At 43.4% G+C, this 26,725-nt stretch overlaps 1 protein-coding gene across 1 annotated transcript; it reads left to right on the plus strand.

Annotated features, from left to right (window-relative positions):
- The first annotated feature begins 6 nt into the window (after positions 1-6).
- ogfod3 (2-oxoglutarate and iron dependent oxygenase domain containing 3) lies at positions 7-26,489 on the plus strand. The gene is made up of 9 exons (XM_069707487.1): positions 7-315; positions 1,620-1,846; positions 3,366-3,441; positions 3,570-3,612; positions 5,988-6,052; positions 7,172-7,228; positions 8,401-8,554; positions 13,274-13,397; positions 25,569-26,489. The coding sequence occupies exons 1-9, from the start codon at positions 248-250 to the stop codon at positions 25,703-25,705; spliced, it is 951 nt and encodes a 316-aa protein (XP_069563588.1). The 5' UTR covers positions 7-247; the 3' UTR covers positions 25,706-26,489.
- The last annotated feature ends 236 nt before the right edge of the window (positions 26,490-26,725 follow it).

Genomic DNA, 26,725 nt, shown 5'->3' on the forward strand with positions numbered 1-26,725 from the left:
TTTGGCAATCGTGGGGGCTGTAGTGGAATTCAATTGGACGCCGACGTAGTCCAATGAAAACGACGCTTTCCCCCTCCCGGAGAACCAATCAGGTTTGACGATACGGGGCCACCCGGAAGTGCAAGGTATTTAGGTGGTGGTACAAGCTGTTGGCGGGTTGTGCGGTATGGCTAGTACCAGGCGGGGAGCGAGGAGCCGCGTGTGACCGCAGTTGTTGAACGCTACGTGGCGGACAAACGGAGGCGAGATGGCTCTACTGCGAATGAGAAACACGAAGGGGTCAAACGCCTCCGAGATAGAGAGGAAAATTAAAAGGTAAGCTAATAAACGGATGCTAATGTCGGACCTGTGCGGACGAGAGGAGGTGAAAGGTTCTTCTTCAGAGATCAGGTCCTCAGGAGCTCCACGGAAACATCCCGCAACTTCACGTTTACTCTGCTCCTGCCTTCTCTTACCGTTTTGTGAATGTTCCCTCGTGAACCAGTTTTCTCACAAATAAAGGAATAAAAACTCAAGATGTCCCACGTGACAGTTAATGACGTGAATAATTAATGAGAGTTTAATGGGCGCAAAGAAAAGTGGAGCTTCAGTCTGCTTCTTCTCCACGTTTACGTGTTCCTTCATTCATTATTTCTGTGTTTGTAGGGTTGTTATTATTGGACATGATTGGTTGTTAGGATACTTTTTGAAATGCAATAAGTTTCAGATTCCTAGTTGAGTGTTAAAAATGTAATAAGAAACGTCACTATTTTAATTATTTCATTAAACTGATGATAAACGGATTATTACACTTTTCTAACTCGTGTTTTAAACTGGGGAATACAGCAACAAAAAAAACACATAATAATAATAATAAACAGGGCATCTTAACTTTTAACAGAACTCAATACTGATTCTTGTCAACATGAACAGTTCTTCTGAAAGGTTTTGGTTTTGACTCCCAGCTGACTGCAGGGAAAGAAAAGTGAGAGGACCTCAAACCAAGTCTACAATCAGGTCGCCTCTGATCAACAGGCCTGGAGACTGCTCACTATTGTTTTTTGTCCTGAAGGACTGTTTCTTTTAAATATCTCTTCATCTCGTGTGACAACATGAACAACTGTCCTGGCATGGTTGTTGAGATGAATGATTTGATTGGCAGGTGAGAGAGATCAGTAAGGAGGCTCCAGATTTGTGTGCATGCTGCCAAATGAATGGAGCCTGTCTGAATGCACTCAGCAGGCTGTGGCAAACATTGAACTATAATTAGATGTGAATAGCTGCTCTCCAACACTGACATAAACAAGATGGTGAAATAGTACAAATGAGATGTTACTCTCCAGCAGGCATTATTAGCGCTAAAAAAACAACTTTCTTCTCCCCCCAAAAAAACCCTCTAAATCTTCAAATACTACGACAACAGAAGAGTTTGGGAAGAAAGGAATAATAACAGTGTACTTTTTGTTTCATACATATTTGAAGGGGAGTCACTCTAATCATCTGAATATCTTTACAGAGGGATCACAACAGTCCTGAATCCTCCCTGCGCCAATTCTTCATTTTAACGGACGTCCAATTAACAACGAGTCAGACTGAGTTGATTTGGAGACCTGAGCTTTCTTTGTTTGTGTGTGGCTCAGAGGGAACGCGCTGAGGCAGGGCTCCCCGTGGCGGGGCTCCCGCGGGCTCGCCGCCCTGCTGCTGGTTGCTTTGACTGCGTGCGTCGCGGCCGCCTGGCTGTACGTGACGTCTCTGGACAGCGACATCACGGAAACTCTGGCCAGGCAGCGGGAGCTGGTCTCTCCTCAGCCCAGAGTCTTCGGCGTCGAGTGCTCCGAGGACTACGAGAACTACAAACGCTACCCAGGTGAGGCTCTGGTCCTTGAAGTGCGCTGGGTCAGGTGGTCTCTCTGCTGTGTGAAGTTGAACATGGCTGGGAGGAAGCCCCCCCCCCAAAAAATACTGGTTTTTTTTTTTTTTTTTTTTACTAAAAAAAAAAAAACAAATTAAGTGAATGTGAAAGGTTAAAAAGAAAATACTATTAGTTTTAAAATCAAAACTCAAACCAGTTTCGTGTGCTCTGCAGTGGTTTGAATGTGAAACGGCACAGATTGAATCCACTAGATGGCAGTATAGTACAAGTCTACTTGATCATAAACACGTGTTGTTTAAGAGTTCATGTTAAACGTTAAAACAATGGTCCCACTTAATGCAACTAACAGCAGTGTGTGTGTGTGTGTGTGTGTGTGTGTGTGTGTGTGTGTGTGTGTGTGTGTGGGGGGGATACTTGAACAACACGTCAAAAACGAGGAGGAGATATGAAACACGCCTAAAACTGTATTTTTTAAAACCGTCCCTGACAAGCTCTCTGTTCAGTTTGGGTCTGAACCTCCGTGTCTCTGATCCACCTGGTTGTAAAAATATACAACTAGCAATCAACTCTCCATTGATTGAGGCGCTATTTGAAACCAGTTGCCACCTAATCAGATGTAATGAGAGCGAGTTGTGTGGCAGCCAGTCATTATTTTCAGCATTGCTCGTCCTTTCACGTGTTCGGCTGTACAATGAAATGAAGACTGAAGCTCGAGCTGAAATTCAGTGAACCAGATGAAGACGCAGAAAATCCTCAAAATTGAGAAGCCGCAACCACTGCATGTTATTTAGGGTGTTTCTTGCATGGAGAAATACCCTGAATAATCCAATGATTATTAACCTTTTTAATTACTAACCATGTCAATTTAAGAGGGAGTAAAGGTGAGCAGGACGGGCACACTCAGATGGATGATGGATGACTGATGCAGATTTGAAGTCAGCCAGTAATTATTAAGATTCATCATCTTTAGAATCATTTCCATCCATCAGCTGGATGAAACTAACAGAAATGTTCTAATTCAAGTCTCTTTTACTGGCGATCTGACTGCTGCTCTTTTCACGATGCCATCTCATTGCGCTCTCTTCTTCTGCTATGATTTATGGGAACATAAGTGGAGAGTTGGCAGCACCACAGTACATTGTTTATTTTGATTATTGGTACCTGTCGGTGTCAGTCATTTCTTCATATATTTCAGTGACAGGCTTCGTATGTTTAACTTATCTACATCATATCTTCTCTGTGTTGAGTATTGCTCAGTACTGCTGAGAGTTCAAACTGTGCTTCTCCAGCGTGTAAAGATGACACAGCGGGAGGTTCTGGCGTCCGGCAATGAATTATAATCATCCAAAAGTTGGAAGGAAACGCCTGAATTTTGTGGCATGAACACAACAAACTGCTCGGACTTTATTTTCCTGCGAGTCACTTCTTGTCTCTGCTGTAGGACCCAGAGGATACTGAAACCGAGATGCTCTGGCATTGTTTTTGAAATGCTCTGCTCTCTTCTCTCTCCCAGGATGCACCCCTCAGAAGTGCGGCCGCGCAGTCACAGACAGCGTGGTGACGAGGGAGGAGGCTCGGGTCCTCCGGAGGTAAACATGCGGCTCATCTCCTTCCACCCCTTCTCGCTTTGTTCCATGTATTTATTATTTTCCCCCTTCATGATGTTGTGCGTGTGCGCAGCTGAATTCTTTCCATTGTTTGTGTCTCCTGCACACAGGTTGGCTGAGAGGGGGCTGGCGCTGGCTGGGTCGGAGGGAGGAGTGAGTATTTCATCAGGAATAACATGACAGGGAGGCAGGGATGAACTGACTGTCTTTCAGCCGGTGAATTCCCCATACAGGAATTTAAGAGGCCTATCAGGTGGTTTTGCACGTGAAAATCATCAGTAGTTGTAAATAAACGTATAAAAAGTTCAAACGTAAAGCCCAGCTTGCCTCTCAGTATTTCTGAATATTGCTGAATAAGTTGTGTGTTCAGGACAGTTCGGACCAAAGATTCCCTACAAGATGATTTGAAACTACTTGCAATCCGCGAGGCTACCTGCCAGTTTACACCAAAGCAGCCAGACTGAACAGTGCAACATCTCCATAGCGACGCATTTGGATATAATATGTAGTGTCTTAAAACATGCATGAAGATAGGGTTAGGGCCGTTCTAGTTTCTAGATGAAACGGTGACAACAAGAGGGTCGACACTTTTGGAGCCACCCACGGGTGCTCGGGTGGAATACCGACGGGGTTTCTGGAAATTCATACCACGAACTTAAGGTCGCAGATCTCTTGTTCTTTTTCCGGAACAGTTCCACAGTTTAGAGGACTTTCCGTCTCCTCCACTTCCCACTCGCAACTTGTCGAGGTCAGTCTGAGGTGAACCATCAGCTGGCTGAAACAGGACGGTTCACACTGCTGCAACTTTCCCTTCAACGCTCTGAAACTCTTTTGTCTCGGCGTGAATCTTTGATCAGAACTTTGCTTTAGGATTAAATTAATGTGCGAGTAGTCGACCAATTATCGGCCCGGCCGATAATCAGGCCCCCAGAAGATATAAAGATTACAGAACAACCTTTCATAGTTTACCTGCTGCAGAAAAGCACATTTCAGAATCAAGTATCAAACCTTCTGCTGGTGCTTCAATTAAGGATTTCTTTGTTGTTATTCCAAATTTTGACACGAAGATGTTCATTTTCACTGAAAATGTATATCTGTCATCAGTCTTCTTGATTACCTCTAATCCGTATTTGGTATCGGCCCTGAAAAAAAATACATATCAGTCGACCCCTAGAACGTGTTCCTCGCATGTGATTCCCAGACATTGTCTTCCATCGTTTCTCCCTCAGCACACCAGTGTCCCAACATTTACTCATGTAATCCACACAGTAACTCAAATTTAAACAGATGTTGTCCTAAATATGAGAAATCACTTCAGGCTGGTCTGTAAGTTGTAGGTCTTTTAAAAACAAATTGGCAATATAAAGTTTGGCTTTCGGAAAAAGCTAAATCATTTTGTAAAGCAGCTGTGCTCTGTAGTTTTTGGAAAACATGATTAAGTTTAAATTGATGTTTATTTGTAGTCGGGACCATGTACAGAAAGCATTAATATCAAAAAGAGAGGAGATGCTCTGTTCCAGACTTGCCAACTAGCTAATTTCCATTGCTGTCCCGAGTGAGATAAAGAGAAAACAATATTAGATTCTTCAACAATAAAACCCCAAAACAGCCCACTAACACTCACCTGTGCAGGCGTACCCACAAGATATACTCAACAGGAAGAACAACAGAATATTACATGCATACAGAAGTTGTAAAGACAGGTTGTCAACTTTGAAATCGATGCTGACAAGTCTGGTTAATTTAAAACTGGAGTAAATATTGGATTTGTAGGGGACTATTTTCCTGTGCGGATTAATACACATTTGGTTTCCTTGCAGCCCTGGTGAGCCTGTGCAGCAGCAGGATGTTGAATGTGGGATTGTGTGAAAATAAACAAGTGTCAACGTTGGTGGTAATGAAGGAAGTTATTGCTCAGTGCAAACGTGTAGCTGGTTGTTGTGTTTTTAACATTTTGGGACAACAATGGAGCTGTTATACTTTAATAGCAGGAGAAATGATTAGATAATTCACTATTGTTCACAAGCTTTTGCACAACACTTTCCATTTGCAGAGCTTCACTCTCTAAATAGATCAGTAAGGTCCACATTCTTCAGATCCCCTTCTGTAATCGATCCTCTGACCACTAGAGGGCAGGCTGGTACAATAACCAGACAGCTGCAGCTCTGGAAGAGAAAACAGGAAGTCATATTCCTGTCTGCAGGTGTCTGGTTGTCCCTTACATGCCCTACTAGTGCTCTCCCTCTCCACTGGTCCTCATAAGGGAACTGTTTATGGAGTGTTAAGACACTTAAGTGACCTTAAGTGACGGGAGCGGAAGCAACAGGGAGACTTCTGAGAAAAGGACCTATTTTCAGAGCAGCGTCCCAAAGGATTGACGAGCAATAACAAGTAAAGGGCAGAGGGAGAAAAAAAAAAAAGGCTAAAGAGGAAAACTTTTTTGAGCATGCATCAATGTGCTGGCGTTATGTTTGTTCAGTTAATTTGTCGTTTGCACTGATTACCTGTATTTCCTTTGACCCCTGCAGGCCTCCATACTGGACCTGCACTCTGGAGCGCTGTCGATGGGGAAACAGTTTGTGAATATCTACAGGTGGGCAAGTAAACCTGCTGCATTCAAGAGGACGAACTTCCCTTAGTACATTAACAAATAGTGCTCTTACATGTTGGGACTCTTCCTTGTGTAGTGCAGGAATTTAAACATGGTAGTGTTGTTTTCAAATCTCCCACTGCTGTTCTGCACCGACCGGAAATAACCTCATCATGTGAACACATCACCCGCCACAATATCTGCAGCTTTAATTATTTTACACAGAAATTAACGTGTTCTCGTGTTTAACACACAATAAACACACCGATTCTTCTGTTCAGCAGCAGTAATGAAGAATAACACTTTTGTGTGGCGTTCAAGAACAGCTGCAGCTTCCTCAGACAACTTAATTAGAAAATTCTTTACGTCGGTGGCTCCGCCCCCTTCCTCTACGGAGACAAGATGGCGACCGTTTAGGGTGGAAAGAGTTTCACACTTCTTTATTTGGAGCATTTTGAGTGCATCATCCTGGTACTTGTAGTTCACTGCATGTTTCTGTACTTGACAATGTGAAACGCACTTCTATACTCACAACAGTGAGTGTTGGTACACAAGTACAACATCTGGAACGCAACATTTGTCTGTATTTGTGTCTCCTTGTCCGGTGTGCTACGTGCAGGACTGACACCGATATGTAACATTTGCCGAAATATATTCACCAGAACACGGAGTTGGTCATTAATATTCCTGAAGCGGGTCTTTGTGAGCCGTCTTCTGCAGGTCCAGTGACCCGTACGGCCCTCATTCATCACTGCCGTTTTATTTGGATCATCTGCTCCCCGCTGTCCTCACTTCATTCATCGCTCCCTCAGCCCCCTCCCATCCCTTCTTTCTCTGTCCTCTGGGCAGGTGGCTGACACGGGGGAGGGGGGGTCCTCAGGGACGTCTCCATCAGTGCCTGATTTTAATCACTGGTGGAGATGTCCTTGCGTGAAGCAGTCAGATTCAGATGTTTAGAGTCTTCTGTGTTTGGATGGTTATTACAGTGTGCTGTGACATGTTGATTTATGCTAACGGATGACGTCTTCTGTGTTTGTTTCTGGGTGCTCGTGTGTCTCTGATTGGCTTTGTCTGCGTCTGGAACTGTCTGCCTGTGATTGTGCGACGGGGACGTGGCTGCAGGTATTTCGGGGATCAGATCGCAGACGTGTTCACGCCGGAGGATTTCCAGCTTTACAGGTGACTGAGGAACTTTGATTAAAAATCCGCCGCGCATTTATTGAACTTTGTTCCCAAATAAGACACCTGATATATATATATTTTTAAACAATGTAACATGCACTCAAATTATCAAGCGTGACTCTTTATTGAAATGCATTTATGCCATTCTTTATACACCTCGACCAATTATCCGGGCTGATCATCGGGAGCCTATCGGCGTTTTTATTTATGAAATCGTCGTTAAAATAAGTGGATTTAAATGTACGGTGCTTTAACTCTGATGCAGCCGTCTGCACTCTGTGGTGTTGAGCAATGTCCTGCTAACAGCTTCATCTGATTGGTTCCACCCCATGAGTAATGGCCTATGATCGCCAAATCACAACACGTGTTATTTCACGGCACTCAACACAGTAACGTTGTTCCAACAGAACTCGACAACATTATACAGGGAAACCCAACAATTCAACAATTCCCACGCAAGCTAGGAGGGAAAAACTGGCCTTTTGACAGGAAGAAACCTCCGACAGCCAGTCTGAGGGTGCAAAGACAGAGATTACAGAACAACATTTTGTTCGGGTTTCTTATTACAAATTTTGACTTTTGATTTTTATTTTTACTGCGAAAGTATATTAGTTTCAAACCTCGGTAATCTTTCTCCTTGATTATCAATCACCAGTATTGGTATCCATAACCATATTAGTCGACCCATAATTCTTTATTATTTGAAAAGGTATTAAAACATTAATAACATGTAATTATATTGATTTGTCTACAAAGCAGATTATGGCTACATGTAAAGCTATTCAAGTGTTCTTATGCCCATCAGGTAAATGCACATCTCTTGCTTTAGTAAACGTGGCATTAGAACATCACGAGCACTAAATCAAAACATTGATTGTTGTCAACGGCCATTTGCTGATGTAGTTTTAGTACTAAAGTGTTTGTATAGACGAGAGTTCTCAAAGCTGCATTTGGGACTTGAATGTTTGAATGTTGCCTGACTGTCGTGCTGCTTAAAAGAAAAGGGAACGTAAGGCCAGTGGATAATGGGAACAGACACTTAGTCAAATGTAGTGTTTTTATTGCTGACCTTGTCTTGTCTGTCTGCTGAAGTAAAGCTGTTCACCAACTTGTCAATGTGGTAATCACGGCCTTCAGCCTGATATACTGTGCCTGTTCTTCATTGTTAGTGATGTACGTGGGCGGATCCAGGCAGTTATAGCTGAGACGTTTGGTTTGGACCAAACTCTGATGTACCTCACCAAGCCCACCTTCTTCTCCAGAATCAACAGCACGACGGCCAAGACCCAACATGACGAGTATTGGCACCCGCACATCGATAAGGTGAGGAACGAACACGGAGACACGACTCGTTCCTCGGATGACGGAGCTCAGATTTGTGTTCGTGTTGTTTGTGACAGTCACCTCATCAGGCAGATAATGTATAAATCTGACAAGGCTCTGGTTGATTGAAGCACTCAGGGAGGATATTAACCAATCAGTTAGCTGACCTCCGAGGCTACGAGCTCTGTGCAAAGAGCTACAGGTGGACGGTAGCCTCTTGAAAGCTACTGAAAGTCGATGAGCTTCCTTCTCTGCCCACAACTTTCCATCATCGCAAATTCAGCTCTTCGTCCAGCAATTTCTCCTAAACAGGCGATCCAGATTAGAAATGACTCATTCGATTATTTCTGTCACTGTTTGTACACAAATGAATGCAAGGGTACAAATGTGTTCAAGAGAAAGTAGTGAACGATTATCACATGTTGATTCTCTCTTCACCTTCTTGTTCATCACAGAAGTATCGGCATCTATGTTAGCCGATATTAAAACTTCTATCTATAGCTCTCTATCTCTATCTCTATATATATATATATATATATATATATACTCTCACTGAGACTCTCACTGAAAGCAAAAATGTAAAAACGGAGGCCAGAATATCCTCCTTGTTTCTCACATTTACCATCAGGTCAGCTGAGACTTGTACGTTTTTCTTTGATAATTTGCCCCTGAAGGCAGCATCTTAATTCCATTTTAGCCCCTACTTCTGGTCTGTTATGGAAACTGTTCACGTCATACATTGTTTACTCTTTCATGAATATTCATGGAGTGCAGCTCTAATAAAGCTCACTGCTTTAATTTTAGTCTTATATTTTAGTCTTTGGTTGTTGTCATGAGACATTAGTGTCTCTGGGACTGAGAGAAGACCTTGAAGAAAGTTCAAACAAGTGTCTTTGGGGAGAAAAAGTTTCAAGGATTTACTTTAACTTAAAAAAGCACGAGGAGGGTGTGTAACTCCTGAAATTATTCCTCGGATTGGATGTATGTTTTTTCTTCTTCTTGTTTCCTCATAAAGATAATTAAAAATGCATCACTGCAATTTAGTGGACTGTCGCCGACATTCCTGAATGTTAATTTCGGAGAGGTTTCCAAACCATCGGCCTGGACATGTTGTTACTCCTAAAGCATCTGTCTCCTATTGATCTATAGTCTTGTCTTGATAACCGAGGGAAAAGGCGAGTGGACAGGAGACGGTACATATCGTCTTTGCTTGTAGTGTTTCTTGGAATGTATTTCTTGTTTGCTGTTGCTTCATCCTTCAGTGTTCGCTAACAACTCATATTGGTTTTGCAGCCATATTAATATTTGTCACCTCATCCTCTCCCACTGGCCCTCGACAGCTGGAAACATTTAATCAGAAAAGAGCCACTTCTCCTCCTCATCTGTCTCTGCCGCCATTTTGGGGCTAATTGGCAAACTCAGCCCTAGTTTATATGTAAATGGGGTTTGACGATGTTGGTGGTGCGTTTTCATCCCATCGATCATGTTGCTGATGCGGTGTCATAGCGGGCGGTTGTAGTGTGACGACACGGAAAGTGTGCTTTATCTCCTTCGTGGCAGCGGTAGACCTGGCTGTGTAAAGAAAGTGAATTTTGAGAGCAGACACTTAGTCAAATGTAGTGTTTTTATTGCTGACCTTGTCTTGTCTGTCTGTCGAAGTAAAGCTGTTCACCGACTTGTCAGTGTGGTAATCACGGCCTTAACGCAGCCGCCCTCCTCTTGAAACACCTGAACTTTCTGATCGCCTGAGCTGAACTTCTACTAAACTTGAATCAATTTGAAGACACATTTGAGAGGGGATTCGTTCAAATTACACTATCATGTACCAAAACAACCTAAAATATGCGTAAAGGTACATATTCCTATGAGTTAGACTATCCCTGCATTCCAATATCCTTACTACCGTAGTATTTAATACGCCAGAAAAAAGATTTGGTATGTCCCCAATACATAGTATGTTAAAAGGTAGGATGCCAAAAGTACGCTGATGTCCTACTACATCGGTCGTATTTTGCAGTCTGCAGGTCAGCATGCTACTCCGGCAACACCTTGAATCTACACAAATCAATATTTTATGATGAGAAAAGGACGGGAGTGCTCAGAAGTTTAAACTAGTTTGATGAGGAGGCTCTTTGGTGGGAAACAAAAGCTTCTCAAAGAAGAAAGGTCCAAAGCACTTTTCTGGCAAAGAAATAATAATTCAGATGTTCATTTCATGGTGAAATTCTAAAAACGAGGACAATGCTCGTAAATGTTAAAACTGAATATATTATACTAACAAACAAATAAAATGGATTTGTGTAACTTGTAGTGGCGAACCCACAGAGAATTATCAGCCGATTCAGTTCTGATCAGGAAAAACTGTTGACATGAAGAGCATTAGATGAATGAACATCTATCAGTAAAGACCTGAAGTTAATGATGTGCTCTGGACAGATGAATCCAAACACGTTTGCTGCAACCCAAACACGGCTTTCCAGGAGAAGAACCTCACACCGATTGTGAAGCACGGCGGTGGAAGTGTTTTGGTTTGGGCGTTGCGTTGCTGCCTCAGGGTCTCTATTTCACTGGCAGTCATTCATTTAACGATAAACTCTGCATCATATCTAAAACACTGAAGACAGTGGGCCTCATTCCCGAACTGTGCGTATGAACATTTGATGCACAAATGTGGGATTCATCAATACTTTCTTTCCTGAATTTGTTGCTACTCTGTGAACCTGTGGCCAGTCCCCATGGTGCCACTCTATTTTCCTTTCATACTCTTCTCCTAGTGTTAGTAGGCAGCATGACCTGAGCCTGCTGTCACAACTGATATATCACAACCCGAATCACCGCAGTTATCAACAGAAAGGGGGTTTCAGTGAAATGCGGCACTTAGCCGGGCAGAGACAATTTCAGACACATTCACACCCTTTATTTTTATAAATGTTCAAATAACATGAAAGGTTCCATACTGAACTTGAAGAAGCGAATTGGAAACTGTTTTGAGTTCTCTCGGTGGTTTGATGTTTCAGTGATTCATGATCCTCTCGGCAGCACACGTTGTTTCTCTTTCTTTGAAGTTTGATCAAGTAAGAGTCACATTCGGTCAGAAATGGTTTTGTCTTTCAAATCATCAACCACTTCCGTTTCCATGTCAATGCACGGTTTGATGTTTTAATTGAGGCCACGTGTTGCATGTTTGAGCTCGGTGGGCTTTCACAGAGCTGAGTATCTCTTTTTAGGGCTTCAAAAACAGGCCTCGGTTTGCTTTGCATGAGAGAATTATGCTGCATCTTAAAGCAGCGCTGCACATAGTGGCCATTTTATGGAGCACTTTAGCCTCAAGAAATCCCAACAATTTGATAAGGAGGGCACTTGTTTATACTGTTGCTGCCAGACTTTACAAAGCATGCGTTTCAGCTGTGTTTTTTATTCAACACTCTCCTTCACATCTGATAGAAAACTTATACTCATTTAAACCAATCCAGGTGTCTGCAAAGTCATATTTCCACTTGAAGCCTGTTTTCTTGCATTTTTGGATGTGTATAACCGCAGTGGATGTGTATTGGGTTCAGAGCTCCTTCAAACTGTGGGTGACCTACAGCTCAGTACGGTGCCTGATCAGGTCACAGAGCAACAGACCTGCTGCTGCTTCTACTCAGGCGAGGCGTCTCTGTAGACACGGCTTTACAGTATGAGGAATAAAAGTGTCGGGTACGTGCTGTGTGAAGCGCTCGTGCGTCAGATTTACTTTTAATCGTGTTTTTTTTTTTTTTTTTTTTTTTTTGGAGCCCCAACTTTAAAGTGTGAAATCTTCCCAAAGATTTCTCACAATGTTTGGAAACCCGAAAAAAAATAATAAGATTCCAAGTCAATATGATTCACAGCAGTGACACCGTGTGAGCACAGTTTACGGGAACCGTAGTAAAATGGGTTTAACGAGAGTTTAAAACTTATTGTATAGTTGGGGCACTTGTGAGAGACAAAACTTGAAGTTGTCTGACACAGACTGACAGATCCTGAGTTTTAGTCCCTTGTATGGGTCAAGTTCCCACAAGCACTCGATTGTACACTTAACGGTGTCTGAGCCAAGCGGCAACCCAACGTAACATCACCTGTTGGATTGTGAACTGCCATTTTGAAGCCTTAAATGTGGAATTTCGATCGTCGCCATTTAGTTTTAGTTTTTTTTTTTTTTTAGCCAGAAATGACTATATTTGGTTGAACTGGGGTGAAGGGGGGAGCGGATCTGACCTGCCTGTACAGCAACCCTAACTGCACCCCAAGCCTGTCAATCAAACCAGACATGCCCCCAAACATACCGCTTTTTGAGGCCAAATATCTCATGGAATGAGAAGTAGTGAATCACAACATAAAAACTGGATTGACTTCATATTTCATGAGAAGTTGAATGGGGGTCTGTGGAGCCAGTGTCTTTTTTGGAGCCAGCCCTGGTGGCCCTCAGTGGTATTGCACTTTAAGGCACTTAAGCATTGGCTTCACTTTTTGGACCCACAAGCTTCATCTGAACGCGTACTTCTTACCAACTCCACACTAAGACTGGTCATTTAATCACCAAGACACCGAATCCAACCAAAACCGACATTATGACTCTGACCGAATTTTCTTCACAATGATTTGTATATTCTTTCACAGCCACCCACCCCTCCTCTGAGCTCGCTGTACGGGTTCATTTTGTGACTCGCACTGTCTTCCCCTCTCGCTGTCTTCCAGGTGACCTACGGCTCTTTTGACTACACCTCTCTACTCTACCTGTCCGACTACAGCTCCGACTTCACTGGAGGACGATTTGTCTTCATGGACCAAAATGGCAACCGGACAGTGGAACCACGAGCAGGTACCGATCAGTTATTAAAAATTAAATCTACCTATCAGTGCCACATAGTGCTTTTTTTCCCCACATCGGCTTCAAACGCCTGTTTTAAGGTCGGATATTATAAAACCAGATTATCAGGCATAGCATCTAGTAACAGCTGGCTTTGTATACGTAAGCCGATTAAGCCAGACTTCAAGTAAATGTTGCAGGAAAGATAAAACATTTCATAATCACAGCTGTGCTCAAAATTATGATTGCTATACTTAGCTGCATTATGGAGTCTGGAGATTTAGTAGGCTAAAATATATAACAAAGTGGGCATAATCCTCTAAAAGCGGCTAATCGCCAGCAGAGACAGGGGATTAGATTTGACCACGCTTAGAGCACCCGGAGGGTTAAACAGAACAACATGTTGATCTTTTAGGAAATGATGTGATCTGTGTTTGTCATTACAGTCGGTCTCTACGTACACAACATAAAGAATTTATGGGAACGAGTGTAAGTAAATGGATGTTTTGAAGTTGCTTGGGCCAAAAGCACACTGGGTGTTAGAAAAGTCATCTCCTATTTTGCAGAGACGTGAGGATAATGTGACACATCTTTAAACAAGGGGATTGGATCAGTACTCTGTATTTTCAAAGCTGGTCCCTTTGTGCCAGACTGAGTTTGTCAACTTGTTTCAGACATCCACCGAACTGGATGGACTCCTTTTCAACTTTTTTTAAACTTTATTATTCCCAAGGCTTAATTTGAATTCTCTATCCATCTATCTCTAAGACAGCGGAGAGCTTCAATTCACTTAGATTTTTTTTAGGTTCAAGTAAATAGAACTTTGATCAGTTTTAAACAATCTTTTAGCTCTCCGCTGTCTTAGAGATAGATGGATAGAGAGTATGAAGTATGAATTGTGCTACACATTTTTAATTCACCCTCAGTATTTAAATATTCCTTTAAGTTCATATTTGCTGCCTTCAATGTATCCAAGACTCTTGTGTCAAAACATGAATGATGAGTTGAAGTGGTTTTGAATCGTGGCTGAGTGTGCGGCTACATTTCCTTCCTTCACATATCGGCATTTATCATAATCTACAGCATTGTCTTGTGTTTGATAGATAGCACTCCGACCACCCTGATATTTATATTCAACTGTTCTGAGAACAAGTTTCGCTTTTCAATCTGTGTTGATTTCATTTTCCATTTCACGCGGTCTGTTTTTCTAATCGAATGGTCTGAAGTTGCGGCTTTTAGAGGGATGAAGTCGAGTCGTCACGTCTTCCTGTCCCATCACGTCCGTCGTCCTCGTCAGACAATCACCTCTGAACTCTGTCATTCAATCTGGACAAAGAAAAGAAAGCACTCCGATAAATGAAACATCCAGGGACTCCGTTCGGTCCGTTGTGCTGGCCGATGTTTACCCATAAAGCAACAGTGTTACTGCTACATGCTTTTAACAGCAGCAGTAAGCTTCTGCTGACGAGAGATGGTACTTTTTTTTTTTTTGAGCTACGGACGCTTCATATTCAGATCAGTTCACACACCTGTGAGTAAATCATATGAGCTGATAATGAGAGCACAACTGTTGTAACTACAAGCAGCGGGTAGATGGCAGCAATGCAGCGAGCGAAGAATCACGTGTTCACGATTAATAGTCGCTGAATCGTTGCGCAGTAACGTTTCAGCAATCGCACTCATGTGAAGGGAATATACAAGGAAACTTATGCACCACACACACACACACACACACACACACACACACACACACACACACACACACACACACACACACACACACACACACACACACACACACACACACACACACACACACACACACACACACACACACACACACACTCTTTCATGTCAAAAAGGAACTCCATTGAACAGTCACTCGGTTTGAAATGCCGGTGTCGCGTAGCTTAAAGAGTTTCAGGCAAAGTTGAGCGAAGAACTCGGGCAGCAGCCTGCTTGGATCACGTTTCTCTGCTTTGCTTGATGCCTGTCCTGTTAAACAGTGCTGCTCCTCAATGTTCGAGGTGCTAACGAAATCTGCTCAGAGTGGAAAACATCTCCAGAGGCCGTTCTGTCTCCCTGACCAGCATCACTTCCTCTCGATCACATCTTGACAGTAACCCCCCCAAACCCCCTCCACCATGCTGTCTCTGTTCACCTTGTCTTTTTTTCTCACTTTTTCTTCGCAGCTCTTTTCCCCCTTCTCCTGATCTCACCCCAATGTCCCTCTAGCACAACTCATTCGCCACTTTTACTCAACAGCCATTCCTAAAAAGGCGTCTTTCTACTTTTTCCTTGCCTACTTTTTTTTATTTTAACCTTTCGTCCCACTTCCTTTTTTCCCATCTCGCCTCTTCTCCATCAGCCGCTCGTGTATCAGTCAGCCACAAGTCTCTTACCCAGTCAAAGAGCCACTGAAGCGTCCCGGCCCGGTGACGGAGCGGTGAGGGACACCGACTGAAGGACACACAGCATGATGAAGAGTGACTGTAGCTCGCCTGACGCCTCGTCGCCCGTGACAGATGTTTATGAATAGTGCAGCCATCTTGCATCAGTGAAGAGAGAGTAACCTGCAGACTACAGAGAGAGGAGGGTGTCAGCGGGATCTTAAGCCTAATGAAAGCTGCTGGATGAAGGAGGAGACGATGGGACAGAGAAGGAGGAAGAGTCCCGTCTCTCTAAGGTCCTCCTTGATAGATTTCTAATTGTCAGTGGCGGCTGCTTGAGAATCTAAAAAAAGCCACCGGAGAATCTCCTGCTGCCGTGTTTGCGCCTGTCACGGTGACTTTTATCCAGAGACGTGCATCAAGCAGGAGGCACAGCACACAGCCATGCATAATGCATCGACAGCACACCTCATTTATGTTCTCTCTCACCTTATTGAGAGACTCTTTAGGCGCCACGCTGGGCCATTGACACGTTTTGACTCGGTGAGAGTCGGCTCCAGGTATCTGGACGGATGATTAGTTTGCGGAGATAATCACGGCGGTTTGAGGTGACGGCAACGAACAAGGTGCTTTTATAACTGCAGGAGGACAATCAGGACTTTGGAGTCGGAGAGCAAAAGTTTGGGATGTAACAACAGCGAGCACCTGAGGGGATGGAGGGGGAACCATTGCTCAAGTTGTGGAGGATTAAACAAAAAGGAGAGGTGACTGATGGATATATTGAATGTGAACGCATCCCCTATTGGTAGGTCAGAGACAGCAAATGGCTGGGAGATAGATAACGGGTAGATATGTGAGGGAAAGATAAGGGGTTCGGCTGGGAACGTCGGATACAAACAGAGCGATAGAAGGACGGACAGTGAAAGCGGCACGTCTTGGCACGTCCGTGGGTGGAGTCAGTCGGGGATAACCTTCCAGCTCAGACGACCGCGGGGGAATTAGATAACCTCTGCTGCATTTACGCCTTAAACCAGCAGGCTGACCTTGATGTCTGTGCTTCTGCAAACATACACTGAATACTGTCTGGATTAATTCTTGGCTCTTAACAGGGCTGATTCCTGTTTGAAAGGTGTTGTTCAGATTAATGTTAAACCGGAGATATACCTGCTGTTGACGCGTTCTCATTGACAACTCTGCGTCGTGAACGTATTTGTTCATATACTTGACCCTGTACTACGTGTTACTGGAGGACTCCACCAGAGGGCGCACCAGTGAAGTCTGTCTGAAAAGTGAAGCCAGTGTGGAGGTGCCTTAGTGTAATACCACTGAGGGCCACTAGGGTCTGTCTCCAAAACACCTCTGGGTCTAATACACTCCGATTCAAAAAGCGTCAACTTCTCTCGAAATATTACATGAGAATTTGTTTTCCACTAAATTCACTTGTGATCAGTGTTCTGGTGGTCCTTCTGAAAATACTTCCATAATTATAGAGGTATTAAACCTCAGACAGGTATGTTTGGGGGTGTCTCTTTTGATTGACATACCTGAGGTGCACTCAAATATCCTATCGTGGTATCACCTATTGGTTTGTGACCTACTGCTTCAAAGCTTCAAGTTCAGCATTTTTCCATCGTTATGTTTTTTTGAAACCAGAAGTGACCATATTTGGATAAGCTGGGGAGGAGCGAGCTGTGACTGACTGACTTTCCAAGGACACTACACCACCCACTTTCTGTGGAAACCTGACTGCAGCCCAGGCATGTCAGAAACCAGACACGCCCCCAAACAATTGCTTTTTTTGAAGCCTAATATCAAATTAACAATGGGATTATTTTCAAATGGACCACCAGAAAACTCATAAGAAGGAACGAATTTAGTGAATGACACCATTTTGACTAGTGGAAAAATATATTTATAAACTTTCTATTTGATGAGAGCAGTTGATTTTAAGTCTATGGAGCCAGAAGCTTTTTGAAGCTAGCCCCTAGTGGCCCCAACTGGTATCACACTTTATGCTCTTCCCCGTGAGCTTCTCTTTTCAGACCCGGAAACTACGTTCAGTTGAAAATACAATCCGAGTGCTGTCAGGTTTCTGAAAAAGGCTTCGAAACAGCAGTTTAGCAACCAATAAGTAACATCATGGTGTGTTGCCGCTTAGTTTTTTTTTTTAGATTCTTGCCTAATTTACATTACTTTCCAATCGTAAAGCCGGCTTCCTGTTAAACTAAATGTTTAGTATCCGTGTAAGCTTAGATACAATTTGATGAGATATTAACAAAGCTCCTCCACAGACACAGTTTTCACAGGTTGATGGCCTTCATAATTTCACCAGTGAATAAAACCGAACACGGGTTTATAGCCATGCTATTATCTCTGTGACGCTGCACAGCGGGAGGTTGAACTAAATGCTATTGTTAGCAGGCTAACATACTGACTGAGCTCATGCCAATAAGCAGATGTTTAGTGGGTATAATGTATGCCATGCTCACCATCTTGGCTTGTTGACTAATTTTGTGCCGAGAGGCTAACTATAAAAATCATTTCAGCACAAATTAAAATCCAGAGCTTCCCTCAGGAAAATAGCTGAGTGGAGATGCTGAAGCAGATTTTGTCACATTTTCCCCAGTGGTCAATTTTATTAGCAATTTGATGAGAACTGGCTTTTGCTGTGTGATACATTACCCCTGCTGCTGTGTCCATGAATGTTAATGCTACATGCCATAAAACTGGATATATATTTTTCAATAGCAGAGGGAAGGGAATGCAGCGACGGTGCAGTCAACTGGGAGTGAAACTGGACGCTGTGTGTGGTACACACACCGACATTGAAATCCACAGTTTCGTTGTTTCTGGTAAAATGGACCACCTCCTGTGAAACTCTGAAAGAACCCGAAATGGTAAACAACTGTTGTAAAGAAGAGATGTCATCATGTCGCTGAAGCAGCGCTGCAGACTTGATGCACGCTGCGGGGCACAAACGGAAAGTGCGCTCGTTTCTTTCAGCCGTCTCGGGGGGTTTCAAATTGTACCCGATCATAGTGGAATCCAGGTAATTGTGTCCCTGAAGGTGTTTTCCGCCCGAGATCTGCTCGATGATTAATGCCTACGTCATCTCGCTTTGTCCGACTTTTATGCCTTCCGTCCTCAAAGACACTACGGCCTGTGTGATTCATCCTCAGCTAATTATTTATGAGGCGGTGGGAGTAATCAATACATCGACTGGACAGTTTGTTAACATGCTGCGTGCCTCGTGACCGTGCTGGCGTGTGTTTGTGGGCATTTCAGGTTTGGCACCGGACTAGTCACGCACCGTTTAGCATCTTGTTAGCCGCGCACGTTCATGCCAGTTGGGTCTCTGAAGTTAAAGGCCTCATTAAGGGCTAATCAGTGAGGTGTGGATGTTTATTGCAAGCACACACAAACAAACACTGGAGGAACGACTTGAAGAGCAGGAGTTGTGTGTGGAGCTGATGACAAAGTTAAGTAATTGCTCAGTAAGGGCAACATGCTAAACAGAATATTAATTCAGAACCTAGCTATGATACTGAAGCTTTTTTATTTTTTTTTATTTACGGAGTCAATTTAAGTGTTTTCAAGACAAGTGCTCAATCTGACACTGGTGTTTCTGCTGTGCTTCTCTCAGGAATCACATTATTAATTCATTGTTTCAAGTGGACAGATGCTTTTCATCACGTTACTGTTGGTAAAAATTTAAATTGCTGTGGTTTATATTTCTGTATATTAAATGGCAGGTTTTTCTCTGTAGTCGGTTTCCAGGTTGTCTTGTGCTCACAAACGGAACAATGTACAATAGCACAAATTAGTCACATTACAAATGGTCAAAGTATATCACCACACTGAAAAGGTTTACGGCCACAAATGAACTTTTATTACCTGAAGAACTTTTGGAAAGACAACTGCCTAATCGGGAAATCCGTGTTAAGATAGCCAGCAAAATGCAACACCCAAGTGCATATCTTGCAGTCGTGAAAAAAAAAATCAATACATTTCAATGGAAACTGGATGAACGAATTCATTTGTGACATATTTGGATACTTTTGATCTTCTGTGACACAGTACCTACAGGTAAAGGTGATGACCACAAGGAAAACCAGCATTTTAGTTTGAATAGGTTGAATATAGTTTCGGTGGGAAAGGTATGTACCTCCTTGGCATCAGAAGCCGGCACCGGCCACTTTAGCAGCAACATCCTCTTGTAGGTGTTTTTCATAATTGTTCATCAGTCTTTGATGGCATTGTTCTGAAAGCTTTTACCATTCTTCCATGCAAAATTCCTTAAGCTGCAAGATGTTTTTGGGGTTTTCTTGCATTTACTGCCCTTTTCAAATCTTGCTGAGCTTTGACATATCGGCCCTTCCATAATTTTCTTTTTGGATAGTAAAGTCTTTTTTTTTTTTTTTTTTTTCTCGCGAGCATCAGTTACCTGCAGCTTTATCATCGATATGTATTCTAGCCAGACAGCCGTTCTGTGCACCGTGACGCCCCTAGGATTTGCATACAGCCGTAATATCAGCTGTCATATGCAGATAAGACGATGACACACTGCTGCTGCAGCTGTCTTCTTCTTTTCGGACGTACAAACATTAACACTCCTCCTGTATCGCTTGAACGAGCAACCAGACATTCACCAGCTTACAGGCTACAGTAGGAGGCTAATTAGCTGCTCATTTGCATTGCATTATGTCAGATAAATGTCAGATGCTTGTGTGGTCTTTAAACCTCACCGGTCTTTCTTTCATTTTATTGACATTAACGAGAAAAAAACAAGTTTCCGCAGAAATGAGCGATGAAATGTGATTTTAGTTGGACTGCAACGTATAAATTTATGTAGATTATTACAATTAATTGTATAAAAGTAGTGAAATTTAAAAGCAGTTTTCTCCTCTATGCAGGATCTGCCTGTCTTTGGTATGTCATAGAGTAAAGCATACAAATGAAAAAAGATCAATTATTGCTTCTTCTATAAAGATGATTGTACCTTGTACCTTGGCAGATTTGTTGGTAGAAATAATAAGGTGACAGTGATTTTTCAAACCAACATGCCATGCATGTCTTCAGTCATTCAGCCTGTTTAAATGGAGACGAGTGATCACTCTGCTGTTTGGTGTTTGTGTGCACCGCACTGAACATAGAGCAGAGAAATCAAAGCAGAGTTGTCTGAAGAGATCAGAAAGAAAATGTAGACAAGCGCATTAAAGATAAAGGCTGTAAGACCGTTTCCAACCAGCTTGATGTTCCTGTCACTGTAGTTGAAAAGATTATTTAAAAAAAGCTCAGGTCCATGGGACTGAGGTCAAACTGCCTGCATGAAGGTGCAAGAGGAAAATTGACCAAAGATTGAACAGATGGATGGTGGTGATGGCAGATCAAAGAACCTTTGAAAAAGTAGATTTAAGATAAATTCAAAGGGCTGTCGGACATCAGTGTCTGACTGCAGCATGATTGGCTTGTAGAGCAAAATCTGGCGTCGAGGAAGACTCGCCCGTTGAAACAAAAACTTGACTGAAAAGCACAAAATAATAATAATAATCCACAGTGCTTCTGGGAGAACTTCTTTTGGACAGATGAGATAAAACTGGAGCTTTTTTTTGGCAAGTCACGTCAGCTCTGTGTTCACAGAGGAAGTTTTCCAAGAAAAGTACACCACACCTGCTGTGAAACATGGATGAGGCTCTGTTCTGTTTTAGGGCTGCTTTGCTTCTGGCACAGGAGGCCTTGAATCTGTGCGGGACTCCACGTAATCACAAGACTATCGAGGCATTTTGGAGCGAAACATGCTGCCCCGTGTTAGAAAGCTCCGTCTCGGCCACAGGTTCCTCCGACAGCATAATCCCCCGAAACTCGGCTAAAATCACCCCAGAATGGCCCAGCACTAAAACATAGGACTATTCTGAAGTGGCCTTCCAAGAGTCCTGGTCTGAATCCTATCTAACATCGATTGAAAGAGCTGAAACATGCGATCTGGAGAGACTGGACTTTAGACAAATGGAGCAGTTTGCTGACAAACTGCCTGCTGACAGGAGCAGAAGTCTCACCGAGAGCTTCACAAGTCCTTCGTTTGATGCTCCTGCCTCTCAAGGCTGTACAACTAAATATTAAGTCGAGGGTTCTATCATTTTGGTTATTGCCATTTACATTTGTTTCTTATTTAAACTATTATGTTGAATACAAAAATCCCAAAACAATTTGGATTTTCATCAAATACAGATTACTTTTGTTAGTTTCTTTTTTTATTTTCATAGAAAGGTACCAAGAAATTCAGCCACGCCTCTTTGATGTGTTTTCTTTATTACACAGTGATGGAAATAGCCTATTTATTTATAATTGTCCGTATAGGCCAGCGTTTACCGTCCTGCGTTTCGCGGGGGGCTTGTCGAGGTTTTTCCAGTCGTGTCCGACCAATGCGTCGGAAAGTTATTACTTTTTACTAGACGGCCAGTTCTGTCGAATTCCCCCGTGAATCTCCTTTTGCGTTGCCGCTGATCCGCTCGGCTGACTGCACCGAATCTGCCGCGTCCTTCACAGTAATCGGTGTGAACGTTTATACTGACAAGTGCAAGTGATTTATTCTCCGATTATTTCATTGTGAAGTTATCGGAAGCGGTGCTGCTAATTTGAGCACTTTGAAAATGCCCTCGTTTCCCGCTGGTGGAAAACAAACGGACCTCCACTTATTGTCTCGCTGCTCGCACTCTTTTGTTTGTGCGCCAATTCCTTTTCTTCTTATTTACCATTGTTGGAGTTTTCAGTATAAATTCTATTGTTTAACAGCGAGTACTGATTTCCCCCGACGTCCTCAGGAAATGCCCTGTTTGGGGGGGGGGGATTTAAACACACACACACACACACACACACACACACACACACACACACACACACACACACACACACACACACACACACACACACACACACACACACACACACACAACTGCGCGTGTTGGTATTCCCTGAAGGAAAGGAGAGGACACAAATTGGGGCACAATGATTCAAACTGTTTATTCATATTCACATAATGAGATAACCCTTTCAGAAGGTGAAGAGGCTGGAAGTTTGATCACAAAACAACAGTCTGAAAACTGAAATATTAATCTCTTAATTGTGGCGCTACAACCTCAGACTAGCGATGCAAATGTCCGTGTGACACGGAGCGCGCTGTAGTTGGAAAAGAATCGGACTGCTCGGTTGGTAATCGGCATTCGCTCATTATCTGTTCCAGCGACGCAAAGACTGATGAGCGAAGAGAATTTAGCCGAGGCATCCTCACCAGACTCTCGCCCGAGCGTTGGTTCAAGAAAAAGAGCGTTTTTAACACGTTTCAATCTCCGTTTAAAAATACATTTCAGCGTTCACTAAAATACCATCCTGGAATAAGTCGAGCGTGTCCTTTTCTTTTCTCATCAAACTTCCTTTCGGTTCCATCAGCAGCGTGAATTTTCTTTTTGAATAGCTAAATCGCCGTTATTTTCTTTTCACAGTTGAGATGATAATGTTATTACCACTTCAATGTCTGTGCTTCAAGTGGCCAGCCGGAGTGAGGACGTGGGTCGCCTCAGCACAACTACTACAAAACGGCCAGTTTGGCTCCGTTCAACTAAAAAATATTGAATTATACTTCGAAAGCTCGCCGACTATCACGATGTCGCTTGTTTGTTTATCAAATACGTAAGAATAAATTTTCACGCATGTTTAATGATATTTTAGGAATCATCCCTGTATAAATTGGAGCAACTCCAAGACCTCTAATGGTCTTCACACACTGGTGGTGGTTTTTTTTTAAACTGTTGTTTTTGTCATTAGTTCACACAGAAAACAAACATTACCGGGTGAAAAAAAAGTAACTTTTTTGTTGTTGTTTTTTTTTTCCTGGAAGTAGGTCGATTGTCTTGGAGCTTTCACACCATGTGTAAAGGCATTAACTCTTGTGTGAAAAACGATTTCCAGGACAATGTAAGGGGAAGCACTGCCAAACAACCGGGCATTTAGAATAGTGAGTAGTCCATGTCGTTGGTTTACTTTTTGGATGTGGCAGTACAAACCAGTATTTAACAAATTTTGCTTTTGAAAAAGAAGGCGAAATGTAGAGGGGGAAAAAAGTCAAGTGATTGTAGAAAATGCCTGGTGTAGTGTTGTGTGTGTTTAGTAACACGGAACTGATCTCTCGTTTGGCGCGTAAAGAGTTTAGTAATTAGTGTTGAGACGGATGAGAGCGTGCTGCAAAGTTCAACTTGGGAGGACGTAGTCGCATTTGTGCAGACCGAAATAGCCGGAAACGGACAAACGTGAAGGTATCGGTGTTAAACCTGCGCTCACTCCAAAGAGAATACGTTGAATCACAAGACATTCGAACACGTTGTTTGATCCTGAAGTTGTGGAGCTCAGACGAGCTCTGAGGCGCAGACGTCCCCGCAACGGAGATCACAAACAGCTTCTCAACATTTTGATTTTGTTCAGTCTAATTTCAACTTTATTCTTTATCGTCGTCACTGGACGATACGATCGTCGTCACTGGACGATGAGCTCGTCGTCACTGAACGATGAGCTCGTCGTCACTGGACGATACGATCGTCGTCACTGGACGATGAGCTCGTCGTCACTGGACAATGAGCTCGTCGTCACTGGACGATCGTCGTCACTGAACGATGAGCTCGTCGTCACTGGACGATTGTCGTCACTGGACGATGAGCTCGTCGTCACTGGACGATTGTCGTCACTGGACGATGAGCTCGTCGTCACTGGACGATGAGCTCGTCGTCACTGAACGATGAGCTCGTCGTCACTGGACGATTGTCGTCACTGGACGATGAGCTCGTCGTCACTGGACAATGAGCTCGTCGTCACTGGACGATCGTCGTCACTGAACGATGAGCTCGTCGTCACTGGACGATTGTCGTCACTGGACGATGAGCTCGTCGTCACTGGACGATAGTCGTCACTGGACGATGAGCTCGTCGTCACTGGACGATCGTCGTCACTGGACGACGAGCTCGTCGTCACTGGACGATCGTCGTCACTGGACGACGAGCTCGTCGTCACTGCTTGGTCCACGCTTGGTGGAGTTACATGTTGGGGAGTTATATTGTTTTATTTAAACCATTATGAGCAGAAATTCAAATGGAATGATTTGTGAGTTTAGGTTTCCTGTTGGAGCTCCTTGATGAGCAGCGTCGCCGTAACGATGTTTAACTTCGGTTAGTGTGGAAAGAACGGCTCGTTTAGCTTTTGTCCAAAATTTAGAAGTAATCTCAATATATGTAATACAATCTCCAATATCTTATAATAAACAGTTAAAATGATGCTTAAGGGGTCTTGGTTAGATTTGAGTTGGGACAGCAAACGGTTGCTCTTATTAGTCATCACACCTAAACACCCAGACCGTGTCGAGAAATATCCACCATCCTCCCGTCAACGTTACTAATATCAGTTTTTACATATCTCTTCATACGTTGGTTAAACTAAAGTGTTTACCCGTCTTAACCTGCGTCCTGTGTGCTGAGCTACTGTCACCGTCAGGACCGAACTCTGTATTTAACACAGACGTGGGATTACGACCGACGTCGTCTTTAGTTTCACAGCTGCGTCCACCGCGTCCCGACGCCAGCCGTGGATCGCAACGCGAACGCTGTGCACGTATGTAATCGACTCGTCTCGGTCGTACACGGAAAGCAAAACGAGAACCAAAATGTTGAACTGCTCCTTTTTTTTTTTTTAAAAAACCGTTTGTAAACGCGTCCTCTACTAAAGAGTCCCTTCTCATTCCCTCCTCTCCCAGGACGAGTGTGTTTCTTCTCCTCTGGCTCGGAGAACCTCCACCACGTGGAGAAGGTGACGTGGGGGACGCGCTTCGCCATCACCGTGTCCTTCACCTGCGACCCCGCGCACGGCATCTCTGATCCCGCCATGCCCTGAGGCATCCATGGGTGATGGATGACGCCGCAGCCCGACGGCTTGTACAAGCCCTGCAACGAAGAGGGGAGAGGGGGGGGGGGGCAAGAAGGAAGGACAATGGGGGAAAGGAGGGGAAGGAAAAAGTGAGGTTCTACTCATAACATCGATATACTGTAGCTGCACATTCAATATCTGTAATTTTCTTTTTAATTTCAGGTATTGACTTGCTTCTTGTTATTGGGGACTCCCTCTCTTATGTAGAGGTGTTTTCTTATTTGTTACTGACCTTTTGTGTTTTTTCCAATTTTCTACTGCGGTTTCTTTTCTTTTTGCACCATCTTAATTGCTCGTATTAGCTATGTTTGGGTTCCCGGCAGGTTTCCACCGTCTGCTTTCCTCGGTCATTCAGGGGACGGCTCGAGAAGATACTGCTTCTCTGCCGAAATAGATTCGGAGCCTAAAGTAGGATAGGATGTTTTCATTTTAAGGAGAGCCATCAATTCCTTGAAGAAGAGAAATAAATCTGGTACTGAATCCACTTCTCATCGCTAAATCCTCGCCCCGAGAGCCATTTTCCTCTGCAAAGAACCTTCTCCTTATCCAAGACCGATGGCTTTTTCTGGTGTGCTACTATTTGATTCCATATGATCAGTGAAGATGGTTTGAAATAAAATACAGACCTGAGAAATAATGTTTCTTTGCCTCATTATAGGCCTCAAACTTATTGGTTTTCCTCCGTTTTCCTTCCATTATTGAGAAACCAGCGAACCTGAGTATTGGTGTCAAGTTTTTATTAAATCAACCAGTCTTATTCACGTGTAGGCCTCCTATTGATTGCTACCAGCGCCTTATCCACACTTCTTTTGTGAGCTCGACACTCGAGGAAACGCTCGATTGATCAAACGCCATCCTCCGTTCCAGAAGCCGTCATCCTCGCCGTTCTTATTTTCCACACAGCTGCTCTGAACCGTCCACTATCTCCATTCTCATCTCCTCTTTATTGATTCTGGAGTTTGAATTTGGAATCCATCTTTTGATTTA

Source organism: Brachyistius frenatus, unplaced genomic scaffold (genome assembly GCF_029030835.1).
Source record: "Brachyistius frenatus isolate BFR_SWC_R1_liver_20210118 unplaced genomic scaffold, ASM2903083v1 Contig_69, whole genome shotgun sequence".
Taxonomy (NCBI): Eukaryota; Metazoa; Chordata; class Actinopteri; family Embiotocidae; genus Brachyistius; species Brachyistius frenatus.